Consider the following 17899-nt stretch of genomic DNA (forward strand, 5'->3'; position numbering starts at 1 on the left):
TTCTGGGCAAAGCCAAGCTGATGATGCCTTTCAGTGAGGGGTTGTAGCTCACAGATTCGGCCTCTGGGAGGCGTCTGGCTCAATGACGTGCATTTTTTTTCTTATTGATTTCCCCCTCACTCTCTGGTGCTATTTCAGTAGTCTCTACACCTCTAATTTTGAAACCACGGGGCAAAGATGATTTCTCGGCTGTGCCGTTTTTCCTGTGTAGCTGTCTAATTTTGTGCTTTGACTTTTCCTGTGAGTTTTTGCCTGCTTAGTCACTGTCTTTTTAGCGCCTGGTTGTCTTTGTCCTTCCTCTCGTTTTCATTCTTCTTCCGCCTCTGCTCCCATGTTCCCACAGGCCCTGAAATCTTTATGTGTTACTTTTCTTTTAAGTTGTATTTCCTCTTCCCCTCTGAGCACAGACATGCTTGCTGTGTCAAAGAAAGACCGAAGGGGATGGAGTTGGGAAGGCCTCGTGCAAGTCCCAAGGAAGGTACACCTGGGTGCCTGGCCACCCCAGCTGGTTGGGGAATGGGATGCAGTTTTTAAGGTAGTCACTTTGTCAAAAATCCATATAAAGCAGAAAATGGCAATTAGTCCAGATTTTATCTTACCCCTGTGTCTGTATATGATCCTAGGTAAGTCACTTGCCCTCCTCAAGGTTTCTAATTATAGAGGAGGAAGATGGGCCTCTAAGGGCCCTTTGTACCTCAGAACCTCAGAATGTGAGCGATAGCACGAGGCGGTTCCCCAGCACAGAATCAAATGCTCCTCTGAAGTGAGCCACTACCACCCCTTTCTCCTTTACCCTGGAGGCTCCGTGTCAGTCATGGCCCCACAGTCGTTACCACTGCTCACAAGGGGCAGAACTCAGTGATAGAGGTTGTTAGAGCTGCTGGAAAGCAGAGCAGACTGGGCTCTTAGAGGGGAGTGAGTGAAGGCCAGCAGGGGTCATGGGTACAGGAGGGAGGCTGCTGGAAGGAGGGGAGGCTGGGGGCCCCCAGAGTTTCAGAGGGGAGCCAGTCTTGCTGGAGATGCCACCCCATGTGGAACAAGAAGTCAGGGCCTGGCGTCTTCTGTCCACTGACTGGTCTCTGAGCAGTCTCAGAGGAACGCAGAAACCATTTGGCAGAGGAGCATAAAGAACAGATCTAGGGGCAAGCAGGCCCAAGACGAAAGAGTCCTTTTTACCCATTTTACTTTTCCGTTTTTCTTTCTTTTTTGTATTGTTTTTTGTTTTTTTGAAACAGGGTATCTCTGTGTAGCTCTGGCTGTCCTAGAACTCACTCTGTGTGCCAGGTTGGCCTCAGCCTGCCTCAGCTTCCTCAGTGCTGGAATTAAAGGTGTGTGCCACCACTGCCTGGCCACATTTTTCTTTTTGTAGTTAATGCCCCCCCCCCCAAATACTAAATAGGAAACTCTAGAAATTGTTCACAAGGTTTAAATAACTAATTTTAGCATGCTGTTATAATTCTATTTTATTGTTTATTTTCATCCCTGTAAATTAAATTTTAGCACAGGTAAGTATAGCTGGGAAAGCAGAGTATGTGGCCTTAGTCACCTCCAGGTTCAGGGATCCCCTAACATCTCAAGCTGTTTCCTCCAGACAGCGAACCCTGGGCATGAGAGGAGGCTCTGAGGCAACTGGCAGAAACCAGAGAAGGCCCCGGAGTTTGACCTTCTGTAAACTTGCCTTTGTCATTTGCATTCCAGATTTGGTGGACACTCTAGGACCCTGCTAACTTCTGCGCTGAAGATACTGTTCCAGGCTGTAGGGTTTTAACATGTTTCTCTTTTCTTACTATTCTTGTGTTTCTGCTCACTTGTCTGCCTCCCTCCTTCCCATGAGCTGTGCCAACGTTTCATTCAGATTCTCTCCCCAGTAACCTTGTGGTCTTTTGAAGCGGATAGCATCTTGTTCATCTATACCTCAGTCTGTATCACAAGGGACCCCTGGAAACATGGGGCCAGAGTACAGACACAGGGAACCAACCATGGTAGTTGAGCAACACCTGTAGTCATGGAGGCTTTCTGCTTTCCTTCTGCCTGTGACGTTAGCCTAGTGACTTTCTCAGATTTTCCTATCTGCAAGATGCTCATATAAAACACAGATTTCATAGGCTGCGTTCTAGGTAAGTTAAGCCTACAGCAGTAGTAACCTCAGAATCACAGTGGTTAAAGTCCACAGTGGTTTACTTTTTATTACAGGTTTGTCATGAGCTACCTGTGGGGCGTGTGACTTTTGGCTTTAATGTGCTGTTCCTATTGTGGAGGGAGTATGGGAAGAGCAAAAACAAAGATGAGCCGGAGAGTTGGTAATCTAATGTTTGCCTGGCTCTGTCACACATCATATGCATTCATGGTCTTACGGCCTATAGCCAATGTCATGGCCTCACCAAATTTCAACAATAGAAAGAAGGCTGAGTGTATTTGTGGCTTTGCTCTACTGACACCTACATTTTGAGGTGTGGGGGAAAGCTGATACTTCACTTCTTGACTGCTTCAGCCATTGGATCACATGTGACCATGGTGAAATGTCTAATATAGCACTGATGCTCAGTGATAGAAAAGTTATTACAAATATCCAGTAGTTTCTATTATACTTACACTGTTCACCATTTATTTGCTTAGCAACTTTCTTCTTTTTAGCCTTAAATATGCAGAAGTAGACTAAGTGGTTTGTAGCTTAGATTTTTTTCAAAACCTACTTTATTTAGGGTTCTTAAAACAGTTCAACTTCACTTGTAACCCATCAACCAGAGGAAGGGGAGAAAGAATGTTAATAGGAAAAAAGGTTTCTGGACCTGTTAAGATGTAGTTCCTTGGGCCAATTCCATCCCGTGTTGTCAGGATACCAGCAGTCCAGTTCAATAGCCAACAGCAAACAGCCACAGGAATCTGTAGAGGTGACGCAATCCAGCAGAAAGCTCAAGGCTCCTCCTAGTTAGCAGGAGTCTGTGGAAGTGGCCAGAATCAGCCAGAGTACCACGAAAAGTTCTTCTACTAAATACTAAGTTCTCTCTGTGAAGTAACAACCAGCGAACACCAGTAAAGTGTTTCATGGCCTAACAATGCCAAAAGCCTCGTCGCACTGTCCGTGGTTCTTTTTCTATTCCTTCCCACCACAATGCACCCTCTCTCATGTCTGCTTCCAGCAAAACATCGCATGCCCTCTCACAAGACATCTTCCAGAAGAGTATCATGTGCCCTCTCACAAGACAGCTTTCAGCCAAACACCATGTAACACAACTGAATCTTCAAAGCAACCAGAAACTTCCATTTCAGTGGCACTTTCATTAATTTAGCAGAATAGTTCGACTTCAGTGGCAATCTTGTGGATTTAGTAGAAATTTATACACTCACATAGATGAATACATATCTACATACATACTCACATACGTATGTAAAACGTGTCTTGGTGGATGTGTAGATGCACATGTGTGCATGTATGTGTTTGTGTGTGCGCACACTGAAGGACAACCTCAGGTGTTGTTCCTTGGGTGCCATACACTAGTTTTTTGAGACAGGCTCTCTCCTCGGTCTGGAACTTGCCAAGTAGGCTAGGCTGGATGACTAGCAGCCATGGGTTTCTGCCTCCCTCCGCTCCTAGCTCAGAGACTATAAACACATGCTACCACGCCTAGCCTCGTGTGCGCTCTGGGCTTGCACTCAGGTCCTCATGCTGGTACAGCCAGGATTTTGCCAGCTGAGCCAGCTCCTCAGCTCAGCACGAGTTCGTAAGAAGTGGCAATGACTTAGAGAAGGTTAGACCTAGTCAGTGACCCTGTTCTGGCAAGTTTTTGGTTGAGCAGAGCCATCTGATGCCTCCGTAAGAGGATTACTTTTTGGCCTGATAGACACAGGCCTTGCAAGACTGCTCACTGTCTTGGCTTTCAATTTAAGAGCAAGCGACTTTGGGCTGGCATTCATTTGGGTCAGTGTAGAAGCAGTCAATATGTATTGTATGCCTTTGATGCTGGTCTCTGGATCAATTGCAATTAGTTTGCAGCAGATTGCATTAACATATCTGAAATTAATACGGCAGTGGGCTAATGAAAAGGAATTGACCGTGACCACACGGTGGCTGTTTCTAGTTTCTCTCAAATGTGCTTTTCAAACTGTACTTTTTTCTTCTTTGGTTAATGGCTTTAAATTGGTATGTCAACATAGGCCTAATGTATTGATTCTTCCCGTTTGCCTTCTAAAAGCAGGCCCTGATAATGACATGCGTGTAACATTTAATGCTTTCTTTCATTATATGGCTTCTACTAAATACCTTAAACTCTTGTTTTTCTTGGAATCTCATGTGAAATGCAACAGACTATTAAGCCTTTGATTATGTTCTTTTATCAAATTTGTGTTTTTCAAGTTACTAACATTTCCTTAAGACTTAGGAAGTCAGAAATAAGATTAAGAAGTACTAAAAAGTAGATGGTGTGAGCATTGCTAGTCCCATAGTTGATTTTTATCCAAGTATTATTAGTTTTTAAGGAGAAATTATAATCAGCTTTAATATCGATATTGTAAGCTTCTCTCTCTCTCTCTCTCTCTCTCTCTCTCTCTCTCTCTCTCTCTCTCTCTCTCTCTCTCCTACATACAGATGGATGGGAGAGGCTGTCTTTGGCTTGATCATGTCAGAGTTTGAATACTTTGGAAGTGTGCATGAATTGCTTGTATCAAGACCTAAGGGATGGCTTTGACTCTTGTAGTTAGAGGCCGTCAGCTTCTGGAAGTAGAACATTTTTTGTACTGGGTACAAAAGGCAGGGTTTATTCCCTTGGTTGTCTCATGAACTCATCTTTGGTATATTCCATCTCCCAAGTATGATATTTTCCCAAGGATGCCAGAAAGTTTAGAGTGCACTACCTCTGAGTAAATGCTTGGCTGTCTGTAAGGGTGTAGCAGGGGTGTCCAGCCTTTCAGCGTGGTGGTGCAACACGATGTTCTGCAAATGTGTTGGACCATAATTATAGCTGTTCTGGGGTATGTGTGGTCAGCAAGTCTGAGGGAGGACATATGTGTGACCCTTCCTGGATCCCGTTTGGAAGAGCTCATGAGGGCATCCTAGTTTGGAGTTACAGGAGTTGACATTGTTAAGGTCACTTCGGAGATTCTGAAAGTGAATGAAGCTTCTATGCTGAACCCTTTTGCCTCAGCAGTGTGGTCAGTATGACCCTGCCTTGGACATTCTTGCAGACAATTGTGGAAGCTGGTAGGGGTCAGATATCAGGTTATTTTTCACACTCTGCCAGTTTTGAAATCCAGCTATGATTAAACATTTAATTTGCATTAATGGATAATCTTCCTTTATGTTATGACTCATGGGTGCAAACATAACTAAATATATTCATATTTTTCATTGAAAATGAGATTTATAATTTTGGTAGGATATGCTGTTGATATTACTGGATAAAATACAAAAGTAATTTACTTGTGTGTCATCTTGTTCTTTACATTCTTTCGACATAAATTAAGAAGTAATTGATAGTGTATTTTGGGAGAAAATCCCACTTCCACTGGAATCTTAAGCACAATTACATTATATTTAACTGCAGCTAAACAGTAATCTAATGAGAACTCTTTCTGGTAACTGTACGCAGTGTTGATACAGGAGTGACATCTCATCATTCAAAATATCTATCGAGACTCCATTAAAAACTGAAATAAAGAAGTGATTTGGGAGCCAGGAAGGTTGCACAGCCACTAAGAGCATGTACCTGAGTTCAGTTTCCAGCATCCATGCAAGTGCTCACAGAGACCTGTAACTTCAGTTATGTATCGGACACCCTTTGGCTCCCACAGGCGCCGGCACACATTTGGGGCACATATGCTCACACAAGAACACCCATGTATACACTTAGAAAAGTCTTTAAAATGTAAAAGAATGAAGTGAATTAGTCTGTGGCTCCATGACCTCAAAGAGTTAAAAATATTTCTCCTAAGATTGTTCTGAGTATGATTAATGGTTTATATTAGTTGTTAAGATGATGCTATGGACTTTTCCCTGTTTGGACCAGGCGAGTGATGGGAGGCATAGCCGTGTGTGTAGACTTTTTAACTTTTTTCCAAAATAACTTCTGATTCCGAACTTTACCAGTGCACACAAAGCTACAGTATAATGGAATAAAACACCCACTAACAGTTCTGTGTGCTCTTTGCCTACCTGCTTCCTCTAATGCTGACATCTGATGCAAGTTTAGAACAACATATAACCCACAAATTTGCAAAGATGTCTTTCTGTATCCAAGCTATTGAACTTACTACTCTGTTTTCTCTTCTTTTCCCTTTTTTTTTTTTTTTACCGTTTTGTGTTTTTAAAAACAACATCTATAAATGACAGTTAAATTTTATTAATTTTTTGAGATTATAATAGAATGACATCATTTCCCCTTTCCTTTCCTTCCTTCTTACCCTCCCATAAACCCTCCTTGCTGTCTTTCTAATCCATGGCCTCTTCTTCCATTAATTGTTGTTATGTACATATATGGATATATTCCTATATATAGCCTGCTTAGTCTGCATAGTTACTGTTACTTGTGTATGCACTTTCAGGGCTGGTCATTTGGTATTCGCTCTTCAGTTGGTGCTCTTCTCTGGGGAAGGCGGTTTCTCCAGCACTCAGCATTCCTTAATTGCCAGTGGTTCTTTGTGTAAGCCTCTTGGGCTTTCTCCTGTCCACATTAGCATGCCTGTTGTGCTTGTCCTTGCTCACTTCTTGCTTAGGAGGTCATGGCGGTGAGACTTTATGGGTCCAGCTTCCGGCACTGCTAAGGGACACAGTATCTTAGCAAATTCCTAGATCCTCTGGTTCTTACTGTCTTTCTGTCCCTCCTCTGCAGTGACCCCCAAACCTTAGGTAAGGGAGTTGTCTTGTAAATGTAGCCTTGGGGACTGGGCTTCACAACCCATTTGGAGTGGTTGTGGTTTTCTGTAGAGGTCTGCTTGCAAAAGATGTTCCCTTGACAAGGGACAAGGACTGCACTTCTCTCTGGGTATAAAAACGAACATTTAGAGCACAGGTAGCAGTTATGCTGGTCTAGTAAAGTGGTGGTTGTAGATTCTCCTCCAAGATCCATGACTTCACTAGCCCTGGACAGCTGGTGAGGCTTCTAATGCTAAGCATGGTTTTCCTCTTGCTGAGGGAAACTTAAGTCTAATCAGAGGACTGTTGGTTACTGCCAAAGTATGTGTGCCACTTTTGCCCCCTTGGGTTATCATGCCATGTTGGTGGTTGTTGTTCATAGGTATCATAGCCAGGTAGGAGCGTTGTTTGCTTCCTTCCTTTGGAACCTTGCATATGGCTCCTTGTGGCACCATGAAAACTAGTCCTTAGGGAGGAGACATCAGGTTAGTTCCAGCTCAAGGGCCCCAGGGCCGTGAATCTGAAGTGCATGGTGTCTTCAGCAATAGGGATGTATTTTCCACCCGTGGAACCAAGCAAGGGCCATAGCAAAGCATGTAATGTTTTTGAAGTCTCTTGGTCAGCCCTGGTCAGCAATTCAAAAAAGGCCTTCTGTAGTGGTTTGAATAGATTCCTTCCCCCCCCCCCCCCCATAGACTCCTGTGTTTCAATGCTTGGCTGTAGGGACTGGCACTCTTAGATAGTGTGGTCTTGTTGGAGGAAGTGTGTCATTGTGGAGGTGGCTGTGAAGTCATGTGTGTCAAGCTCCACCCAGTGTGGAACTCAACCCCCCTTTGCTTCCCGTAGATGAAGATGTAGAACTCTCAGCTCCTCCAACACCATCTCTGCCTACATGCTGCTTGCTCCCTCCATGACAATAGTGAACCCTCTGAACTGTAAGCCAGCCCTTAAAAATGTTGTCCTTTCTAAGAATTGTCTGCTGTGTCATCTTGTCTCTTCACAGCAATGAAACCCTACCTAAGACACCTTCTTATGCCTGGTGTCCGGGTTCTGTCAGATGGCTGTTGGCTCTTGGAGGGAACGCTTCTCAGCCCAAGTGAGAAAATTTCATTTCAACAGCATAGGTATATTTACACACACATTTATATGTGTTAGGTAAATAGTTAATGGTATGAAAATGTCATATGGGATCACTGTATGACATTTTAATTTATGTATATAATATATTTTGATCTTTTACCCTTATTACCTGCTCTTGCCTCTTCCCCTCCCGGTGATCCTCCACTCCATCTTCCCAGCCCAGTCCCTCTTCTAAGGCGCCCTTCTCTCTCTCTCTCTCCCTCCCTCCCCACTCCCACCCCGTGTGTGTGTGTGTGTGTGTGTGTGTGTGTGTGTGTGTGTGTGTGTGTGAGAGAGAGAGAGAGAGAGAGGGGGGGTGGGGTGGGGCTGGGGTTGGTGGTAGAACAAGGTCATATAGAGTACCGTGGCCAACTTACCAGTGACTATTACCTGCAAAAATGTTTTTCTTGTCCTCACACGACTATTAATTGCCCAGTCTTCAGGACTGGATGAGGCCTGATGAGCCCTTCCCTCACATGACAGAAAGCTGACTTGCTCAATCTTGTCCTGGTAACCACAAGTGTGCTTTTACCATTTTGCAAGCATCTGAGTTTACTTATGTGAATGTGTAGAACTGATTTTTGACAAAAAAGCATCATGGAGGGATTTACTTAAATTTGTGTCTTTAAGCTGAGTGTTGCTTCTTTGGTTGATAGCACCTGTAAGACAAGCATTCTTTTTCCTGTTATGAAGTATCCTCTCCTTTCTCCCTAGGCAGGCCACTTAACCCCCAGAAGATGGCTGAACCTGCAGGAGTACCAGAGCAAGAAGCTCATGTCAGAGCATGGGGTGAGAGTGCAGAGGTTCTTTGTGGCCAGCACTGCCAAGGAGGCTCTGGAGGCAGCAAAGAAGCTGAGTAAGTTGCTGCAGCGGGCAGGGCTTCCCGCTGCTGCTCCTTTATCTGCATTGAACTACCTGGGTGCGGACTTTGACTTGCAAAAGCAAGAGAACACTAAAATCAGGAAAGCTTGCTTCTTTCTGTTGCGATAGCAGTACATGGGGATCACCTTGTGGGAATGTCTCTCAAGTTTCCTGCTGCACCCTCTTCTGTCAACTGTGCCTTAGCGATGGGAAGAAATAGACTGGTAGATGAGGCATGAGCTTGACATCCTTCTAGAAACTTCTCAAAAGCTGGGTGAGTGATTGGAGGAGAAGGGGAAGACAGGCAGCTCTTTTAGTTTTGCTATGGAGCCCACATTTGCTTCAACCTGTAATCCTCCTGTTGAGAGCTAAGTGCTGACGTCACAGATGTATGCTGGCAGAGGGAGCCTGGCCAAGGGCATAGTTTTAAAGCCAACTATTTTGTCCTCTCTTTACCAGCTCTAACTGCGTCCTTCTCCTTCCTGTGCCTCTGGGTCCTTAGCTGTCCAGCAAAGCTGTGTATCCCTCCCATCACTGTTGACTTCAGGGCCCTATTCATTGTAGTTGATGAAAGGTCGCATCCCTGTCTCTAGCTGTGGATGGTGGAGAATCAGGTCCTGCTGTCTTCTTTCCAGTGATGATTCTGTGTGGTGGCCTAAAGATTCTTGTAGGAGAGATAAACATGTTTTGTGTTGATCCCAAGTGTGGGATGGGGAACAGACTTGTGAGAGAGCAGGATATTTTTCCACTTAAAAATCGAACCACTTCATGGGGGGGCTTGGATGTTGCCAGCCGGAAACATCCTAGTAGAGATTCTGATATATATATCTATCCAAAACAAGAGGCTGGAGAGAGGGGGGGGGGGGGACACACTTGTGATTGTTTTGGTTGTTCATCCCAGCACTTCGAGAGATGCTCCTAGAGAGAACTGCTCCAGGCAAGGCTTCAAGGCTTTGGGCTCCAGCTGAGGCTCTGGGCCTCCTTCTCCTTCCCCGTCGCTGGAAAGGCTCTGGGCCTGAGCTGCTGTTCCAGGCTCTAACAGCAACTTTAGTTGAATTGTGGGTTTGCTGAGATCTTCCTGACTATGCCAGGAGAATCATTCCTCGGAACTGATATCCTTAAGGTTTCATTATTGTGTTCTTTAATATCCTTTTCCTATTGTTTGGGTTAGTCAGGTTGTAAGTGAGGTACGCTCTGTTAGTGAGTTCATAATAAAGTATAATTGTTAAGAAAATTGAGCCTACAGATTCTCGTATTGTTACTTGGATTAAAGTATCCAGTATAAATAAAATGGGAGGCACATGATGTACTTAAAATTTATAATAGTCTTTAAAAATATAGTAACAGGTAAAATATTAATTTTGATAATATATTGTATTTAATATACCCAGCTAGCAGCATTTTATCATGAGACTAATATTAATGAATTATCAGTAGGATTTTCTTGATTTTTTTCTTCCCTCCCTCCCTCCCTCCGTCCATCTTTCTCTGTCTCTTTCTTTCTTTTTTGAGGTAGGGTTTATGTAGCCCAGGCTGGCCTTAGAGTAGGTCGATGAGGATGACCTTGAACTTCTCTTCTTTCTATCTCTGCCTCCAGAGTGGTAGGATTATAGGTATGCTTATTATACTTAGTTCATGGGGTCCAGGACTCAAACCCAGGGCCTTGTGTATCATGTCAGATAAGTGTTCTAACAAATGAGGTATCCATAGGATAGTAATTGTCACAAATCTTGTTTCTCCTTTACACTACAGTATATTCCATTTCATATGAGTCTCATGTCAGAGGCTCAGTGGACAGCAGTGTAGCAGTTGGTGCCAAATGGGGCAGTATAGTTCTGGACAGTCGAAGCCTTTGAGTGTGCTTAAAACTTTGGGGTACAGTTTTTTTCCTGCTAGGTCTGAAGGAGGCCCCTCACCCAACCCAGTGACCTATGGGGACAGACTGGGTACAGGGTGATTTCTTAGACTTGTCCAAGAAGGGATGATTTTTGTTTTAGGGATTGAAAAAGGAGAACAAAAAATGTTAAGTTGGTCTTTGCTATTCATTTTCTCTTTTATTTTTTCAAGGCAGGCGCAGTGCACGGTGTTCAGGTTACTCTGGAAGCCACTGAAAGCTTCCATGTCCCCAACCGCCTTAGATTTAGCTACATGGCAACATATCTTTTAGCTCTTCATGGACTTAGGGACTTACTGAACCACCTAGCCTCCTACTCTTGGGTTTAAGTTTTTTAGAAAAAGCTTATTTGGCCATCATTTCCCATTTGGAGATTCTAAACTATGCTTTTAAGATAATTTTTTGCTCATGGGAAATTAACCATGTGTTATGTTTACAAGGAAGGCAAAATGGACAATAGAACAGTTTTCAAAGAGATTATAAATTGAATAATAAAAATAAACTTAAAAATTGAATTTCATCTTTGAAGGTTTTTAAGAAGTTTATTCTCGATGAAGGAATTGAGAGTGTGATTAAGTAGGAGAAGCAGATCTGGAGGAAGTGAGCACAGTACTGCCAAGCTGTGTGCGCCATTTCCTGTGGGCACCTGGCATGTCCCCCAGTAGTCAGGCCAGTGGGCCCACTTACCAGCCACATGGGAATTCAGAGAACTAATCAAGACGCTCACCTGGAGTGGGGAGATAGCTCAGCCGTTCAGTATTTTCCTTAAAGCATTAGGACCCAGGTTCAATTCCCTAGAACCCACATAAAGGTCCAGCAGCCCTCAGTGGGTAAGTACGTTCAGCGAGGTTAGTTTCTGTTGTTGAGTTCTATTGATCTGAGAGGAAATTGATGACATTGTAAAAGGAGATGTCACCAATTCTAGAAGATTTAAAGTGAAAAATAAAACTGATAGTAAATATGAAAAAAGTATATGTGTCATTGTTACTGAGATTGCTTACAGAGAGCCAAGCAAAAGAATCTGATAGAACTCCACTGTGCTCATGTTCACCTCACTGCAAGAGGACAGGAATCATAGGCACACTTTAACCAGATGAGTTTGAGGTTAAGATTAAAGCTGGATTACACTACACTATGTCCTGCAGATTGTGCTTGGATCTCTCTCTCTCTCTCTCTCTCTCTCTCTCTCTCTCTCTCTCTCTCTCTCTCTCACACACACACACACACACACACACTCCTGTATGTATGTATGTATGTATGTATGTATGTATGTATGTATGTACGTACGTACGTACATACATACCTATGTTTGTGAGGTGGGGCTATAAAACCTCAAGAGGTCTACTTCTTCTTCTGAGTTTCTGCCTCCTAATGATTCATAATTTCACAAAATAGCCCTACTGATTAGGGGCTTAGTATGGAAACCTGTGAGCCTATGAGTAATATTTTGCATTTTAGCTACAATGAACATTTTGAAATAAAATGATACATTATGCAAGATTTTGAAAATGTGCCTTGATATTAGGTGTAACTGTATTCCCATGTAATTCCTACGCACACCTCCCCCCATCTGGGTTTTTTTTTTTTCATACTTTCTGAACCCATATTCCTGATCATCTGTGGACCAGCCGGTTTATAACTTTGCTTGAGCAAACCTCTCAGCTGCCCAAACTTGTTACCACTCCCTGTCCTCTGTGATGCCTCCATGGTTAGTCAGTTCCCATATCTTGTCAGTAATTAGGTTAGCATTCTTACTTTATTGACAAGGAAACAGGCAAAATAAAGGTAAAAAACTTACCAACGTTGTCAAGCTAATAATCAATAGAGATGGGCTTTAGACCCACCTCTATTAGATTTAATGCTGCTTTCCCCTGCGTTTTCACCCTTGCTGACTAGATGGTGACATTCTGGGTAGATTGTTTGTGTGGGCCAGCATGTTTAAGATGTAAAATGCATATTAATAAAATTAGAAGATTGTATTAAATCTTGATATGGCAGGTTCTTAGGTGCAGTTATAAAACCTGCAATTTGCAGATATTTTCTTAATGATTCATTTTGTTGTATCTCTTTGGGCAACACAACATTTTGCTGTCTGATTGTGAAAAGCTTTTAAAACCTGAACATTTAAACCTGTTAAAATGGTCAATGCAAAGCTATTGTTTCTGAAATATAATTTATAATGATAAGGTATTGAATGAGATCTTCATTTTTTTTGTATTGAAAAGGGGTTTATATTTGATTAAGAGAATAAGTTTGGTTTGTAAATTAAAATTTTAATATGTGAATGGTTCAGCTATGCAGGGGTTTATATGAGCATCTAAGCATGCTTTAAAGGAGGAATGACTGGGCTGGAGAGGTGGCTTAGTGGCTACAGTTACGTCCAAGCCTGATGACCTGAGTTTCATCCTGGGGACCCACATTTTAGATGTGGAGAACCGACTCTCTTATATTGTTCTCTGACCTTTGCATGTACGCCTTCCTCCTGCCACAGGTGCATGTGCACACGTACACACACACACACACACACACACACACACACACACACACATGCACACGCGCGCACACACACACGCGCACACACACACACACCACTAAACATCTCTATGAGCCTTAATAAGGCATATTGCTATATGCTTTCTCTTCATATGAGCAATGGAATCCACAGATTATAAGAAAGCCGCTGCTGTGCACAGGATTGATCTGTATAGTGCCTTTCGTTTCTCTAAGATAACGCCAAGGACTGTCAGCATGTGTAACTCAGAAGTACTTGAATATAAACACACATGAAACATCTTGGACTACTACTTTGAATTTTGGAAACCTCTACAATTGTTAATTATTCCCTTCACGTTGAATGAAACTCTCAATATTTGATTAACCAATAAAGAGTATATATGAAAAACTCCAGTTTTTTTTTTAAACCAGGAAGGAGACTTAAACTATAAATGGAGAAATTAATCTTCTGTGAGCTAATGACATCCATCTTAAAATGCAGATGGGAGCTCTCATTGGAATTGGCTAGATTGGGTTGCTTTCAGCTATAGCATGTTTCCATTCATCAATATAAGAACTTAACTCTTCGTTTTATATAATTACATCCTGAAGCCTGGCAAATTACTCACACCATTAAGGAATTGTACTTCCTGTCTTAAGGGAACTGCTGCCCATTGACACTGATTGACGGCTACTGTTAATCCTGTAGACAGTTAAATACAGCAGCCTCCCGGACTGTTGAGGCTTTGCCTGCCGAATGACGGTATGTGGTTAAGACCTTTGTATTACGATAATCTTTTTGTCTTATGGTGACAGTCAAGGATGGCTTTGATTTCTGTGAAGTAAATATTCATTTTAGCTGCCTCCCACTCTCCATTATTTTGACCCTAGAATCAACAATGCCAAGATGCAATTTGATTTCCATGGCCTGGGTGTTCCACTGAAGCTCAAGGAGATCTTCTTTCTAGAAATGTCAGTGCTGGGACCAAAGTGAGAGTTCTTGTGCTGTGATTAAATTGTTTTTCCGACTGCTGCTGGCCGCTTGGTGCTTTCATAGTTTCTGAACCCGATTTTCTCGCCTTGGTGATTATGTGAGCTTCCTAATAACATGTTATTTTTTTAAATGTGTGTGTGATTTATTCTTGGAGGAACACTTTCATTTTCTTTTTGTCCCTGCCTTCCTTCCCTCCTGTCTTGGTCCTGTGTGCACTGCCTAGGCGTGAACCTGGTATCTCACGGATGCTAGACCAGCATTGTAATTATTTTATTTTTTTGTAGAACAGTGAGCAACTTTATTGCATGAGCTATGAATGGTTTATTTGCCTTTCTGGGCTTTGATCTTCCTCAGATAGAGCTCCAGCTCCTTGCCCTCCAGCACATAGCTGTCCGCTCTGCCACACTGGCCTGGTCTTGAGGCAATACAGGCATGAAGCGTGCCCTGCTTGAACTGCTCCTCCAGAGGAATGCTGAGTTTGGCATTCTTTTTCCTCCCATCATATTTCTTCTGAATTTTCTTTGATCATTTTTTCTTTAAAATCTCTTCTTCCTCAGGAGTCAGCTTGGCCCCCTTCTTGTGTCCCAGGGATAGTGCATAGTGGGGCAGTGCATAGTGGGCACAACCATTGTAAGGTGTGCCATCAATAAGCATGATGCAGTTCTTCACCAGGGTCTTGGTGCAGACAAGCTCATTATTGGATGCGTTGTAGACAACATCAGTGATCCTTGTTTTATGAGCACAACACTCAGAGCCCCAGGAAAAGTTCCCCGTGTCCAGTCTTAGGGCGCAGTACTTCTTATTGCCTCCTCAAATGCGGACTGTGTGTATGCGTCGAGGGCCGATCTTAGCGTTGGCAGCAGGCCGTCCTGGCTCATACTTTTGCTTGTTGTGGTAGGCCTGTCTCTTACCCCCCACCTCAGAGTACTTTTGCCAGTCGTCCCATTGCTTGGCGCTGGCTGGAAAGAGGAGGGCATTGTAATTATGGACCTACACCCCAGCCCATATCAGTAACTTCTTGCTGCTAGTAACTTCGGCTCGTCCAGATGAACAGTACTCACCATGGTTCCCAGACCTGGAGTTGCACCATAGGCTTTGTTATGGTGCACGAAATTATCACTTGATAAAGCTTAATTGTGCATGTTCCCTGAAAGAGCGCCTGACTTGAGATTAACGGTTGGTCTTAACTGTATTCATGGAAATAATTCTGTTCATCAGTCCTTTAATAACATTTCCCATTATATGTATTTTTTTTTTTTGCAGAGAAACCTGTCCTTTCTCTTTTTTCTGATTCTTCAAATAGAAACGGGCTTCTCCTTGGCATACCTACCTCAGGGCAGGGATACCTTTTCAGTAACTGTCTTGTGTCCCTGAGCCGAAGCAACAGGAGAGCTGTAGAGTCAGGGCCAGATCAGTGTAGGCTTGGGGAGGCTGGCCTGGGGGGTGTGTACATCGAGCTTCCTCCCAGTCTCCTTAGAAACGACAAGAACATTGCTTTGAAAGCTCCAGCTTCAGTTGGACAGTGCAAGGAAGCTTTGCATTTGAACCAACAAAGATAGGCGGGCATTCAACCTTGTGGCCCTTACCATGTGTCTGGCAGCCGGGCAAGTATTTGAAGCCATTGTTTCATGTAATCTTCATTTAAACCAAAGGAAAAGCATCAGGAGATTTCTGCGTTCCCGCCAGTGTTTCTCTACCCCCAGTGTGCCTTTAGTGGAGTTATTTGTTTTTAGAACTTCTGCCTTGCCAGTGAGCAGGAAAGCTGTGTTCCATGTGGCTTCATCTTCCATCACGTTGGTATGCAGTATTTACTCTGGCCTGACTTAGTTCACTTGTGTACCGTAGTTTTGAGTGTTTGTAGAGTGTCTTATCCAGTTGAACATGCAGAAAACTTGTTCTGAGTAAATGACACAGGGGCTGATGCTGTAGGAGCATCTAAAGTTTTAGAAAGAAACTTTAAACACATAAATCTAATAATTTTCAAAGGGCTATGCTCATTGTTGTAATACTGGAAAATACAGAAAAGTTAAAAAACAAAGCAAGCAAGCAAACAAACAAAAAAAACAAACAACAATTTTTTTATTCCATTATCCAGAGGGAATCTGCATTAAAATTAACACTTCCTTTCACCTTTTCCTATTCATTTATCCATTCTTTCCTGCAGTATTTGAGTCTATATACTTAAATAGTGTAATACAATATAATGAGCTTGCTTATAAGCTTGGAGAACAAAATAGATTTTAAAATTACATTAAAATATATCACTCAAATCATATTTTTTCTTAAAAATATTATTTTTTATCCTTACATAATACTCTCTAGACTGACCATGCTATTTCCTGCTGTGAGTTCTTTTTTCCCCCGTGTTGTAATATCAGGAAAAGCTTTTATAGTACATCTGCTGCCCAGTTTTAGCAGCCCAGCGTGTTGGGAATCTCCATGTGGTGTTCTTATTCTACACAGCAATTGACACTCCCTTTGTCTCTTCACTATGCCTTCTTCAACCAATGGCTTCCAGAGAGGACTTGGGAAAGCCGCATGGCAGCCACTCAGGGAAGAAACGCCTGGAGAACTGCAGGGAGAGACTCACTTGGACTGCCTGCTTCACTTTCACCTAATTGCATTGTCTGAGACTAGTCACAGGTTCTCAGCAGTGACACAGTGTCTCACTGTTAGCCCTGGCTGGCCTGTGGCTCAGGGTAGACCAGGCTGGCCTTGAATTCACAAAGACTGCCTTCTTCCACCTCCCAAATTCTAGGATTAAAGGTATGCCCCACCACAGCTGGCCCAGGATTTAGACTTAAATTTCTTCTTTTCCTTTTTCCTTTTCTCTTCCTTCTCTTCTCCTCTTTCTCCTCCTCCTCTGTTTATTTATTTGTGTAGGTGTATGCACGCTGGCACTTACGTGCTGGTCAGAGGGCATCTTGCAGGAATGGGTCTCCTTTCACCATGTAGGCTCTGGGGGTGAAGCTCATCAGCTTCTAAGCAAGCACCTTTACCTCACTGGCCCAGTATTTAGACTTGTGAGAGGGATTTTGGCTCTTAGATTTGAGGCTGAATGTGATAAGAGGCTACACCATCAGGATGCTCATCTCCCTCTACTTAGCTGGTTATTTCAACACACGGTTTACTTGACAATAAATTGTGAATAATAATATGTGCTTAAAGGATTAAGTACAGATTAAGTACCAAGGAAAGTAGAGTGCATGCCTCATAGATGAGGGACTCACCAAGTTCCTTTCCTTTTTCTTCAGACTGAACAAAACCAGTGTTTTGAGCTTTCATCAGAGGAATATAATAGCTATTGACAACACCAATAGCATATAAAAATAGAATTTTTCAGTGCTTTTGTGATAACAGCTATGTGTTAAACTATTTACATTCTCAGATGACTTGATATTGAATATATTATTACTCATATTTTGCTAGTTGGTATTTTCTAGGAAGATGATGGTATATGAGGTCCAAAGCTGCATAATTTTAAAGAAAATGAAAATCACAATGCAACAGAATAAATATTACCCAAAGAATTACGCTTTTAAGATGCTGTGCTATTCTCCAAGGTAGTTATTACAGACACTGACAGTGCTTAACATGTTCATAAATAACACCAGCTCTCCACCTGAGCTTTCTAGGTTATCTACAAAAAATAAAAAACTCAGGAAATAAATTAGAAGCTTTAAAGGAATGG

At 42.7% G+C, this 17899-nt stretch overlaps 1 protein-coding gene and 1 pseudogene across 2 annotated transcripts in view; one reads left to right on the forward strand and one right to left on the reverse strand.

The window, feature by feature from the left end:
- SUCLG2 (succinate-CoA ligase GDP-forming subunit beta) overlaps nt 1-17899 on the forward strand; it is a 257002-nt gene that overhangs the window by 51542 nt on the left and 187561 nt on the right. Inside the window, exon 2 of the mRNA XM_084764927.1 lies at nt 8681-8822. Coding sequence (XP_084621053.1) covers nt 8681-8822 — 142 coding nt within the window. The remainder of the gene's footprint in view (nt 1-8680; nt 8823-17899) is intronic.
- On the reverse strand, nt 13834-17131 carry LOC311588787 (small ribosomal subunit protein eS8-like; annotated as a pseudogene). The gene is made up of 2 exons: nt 17114-17131; nt 13834-15198 (listed from the first exon to the last, which is right to left on the reverse strand). The product of its transcript is annotated as a small ribosomal subunit protein eS8-like (transcript).

The sequence above is a fragment of the Acomys minous genome (genome assembly GCF_964271855.1).
Source record: "Acomys minous genome assembly, chromosome: 17".
Lineage (NCBI taxonomy): Eukaryota > Metazoa > Chordata > Mammalia > Rodentia > Muridae > Acomys > Acomys minous.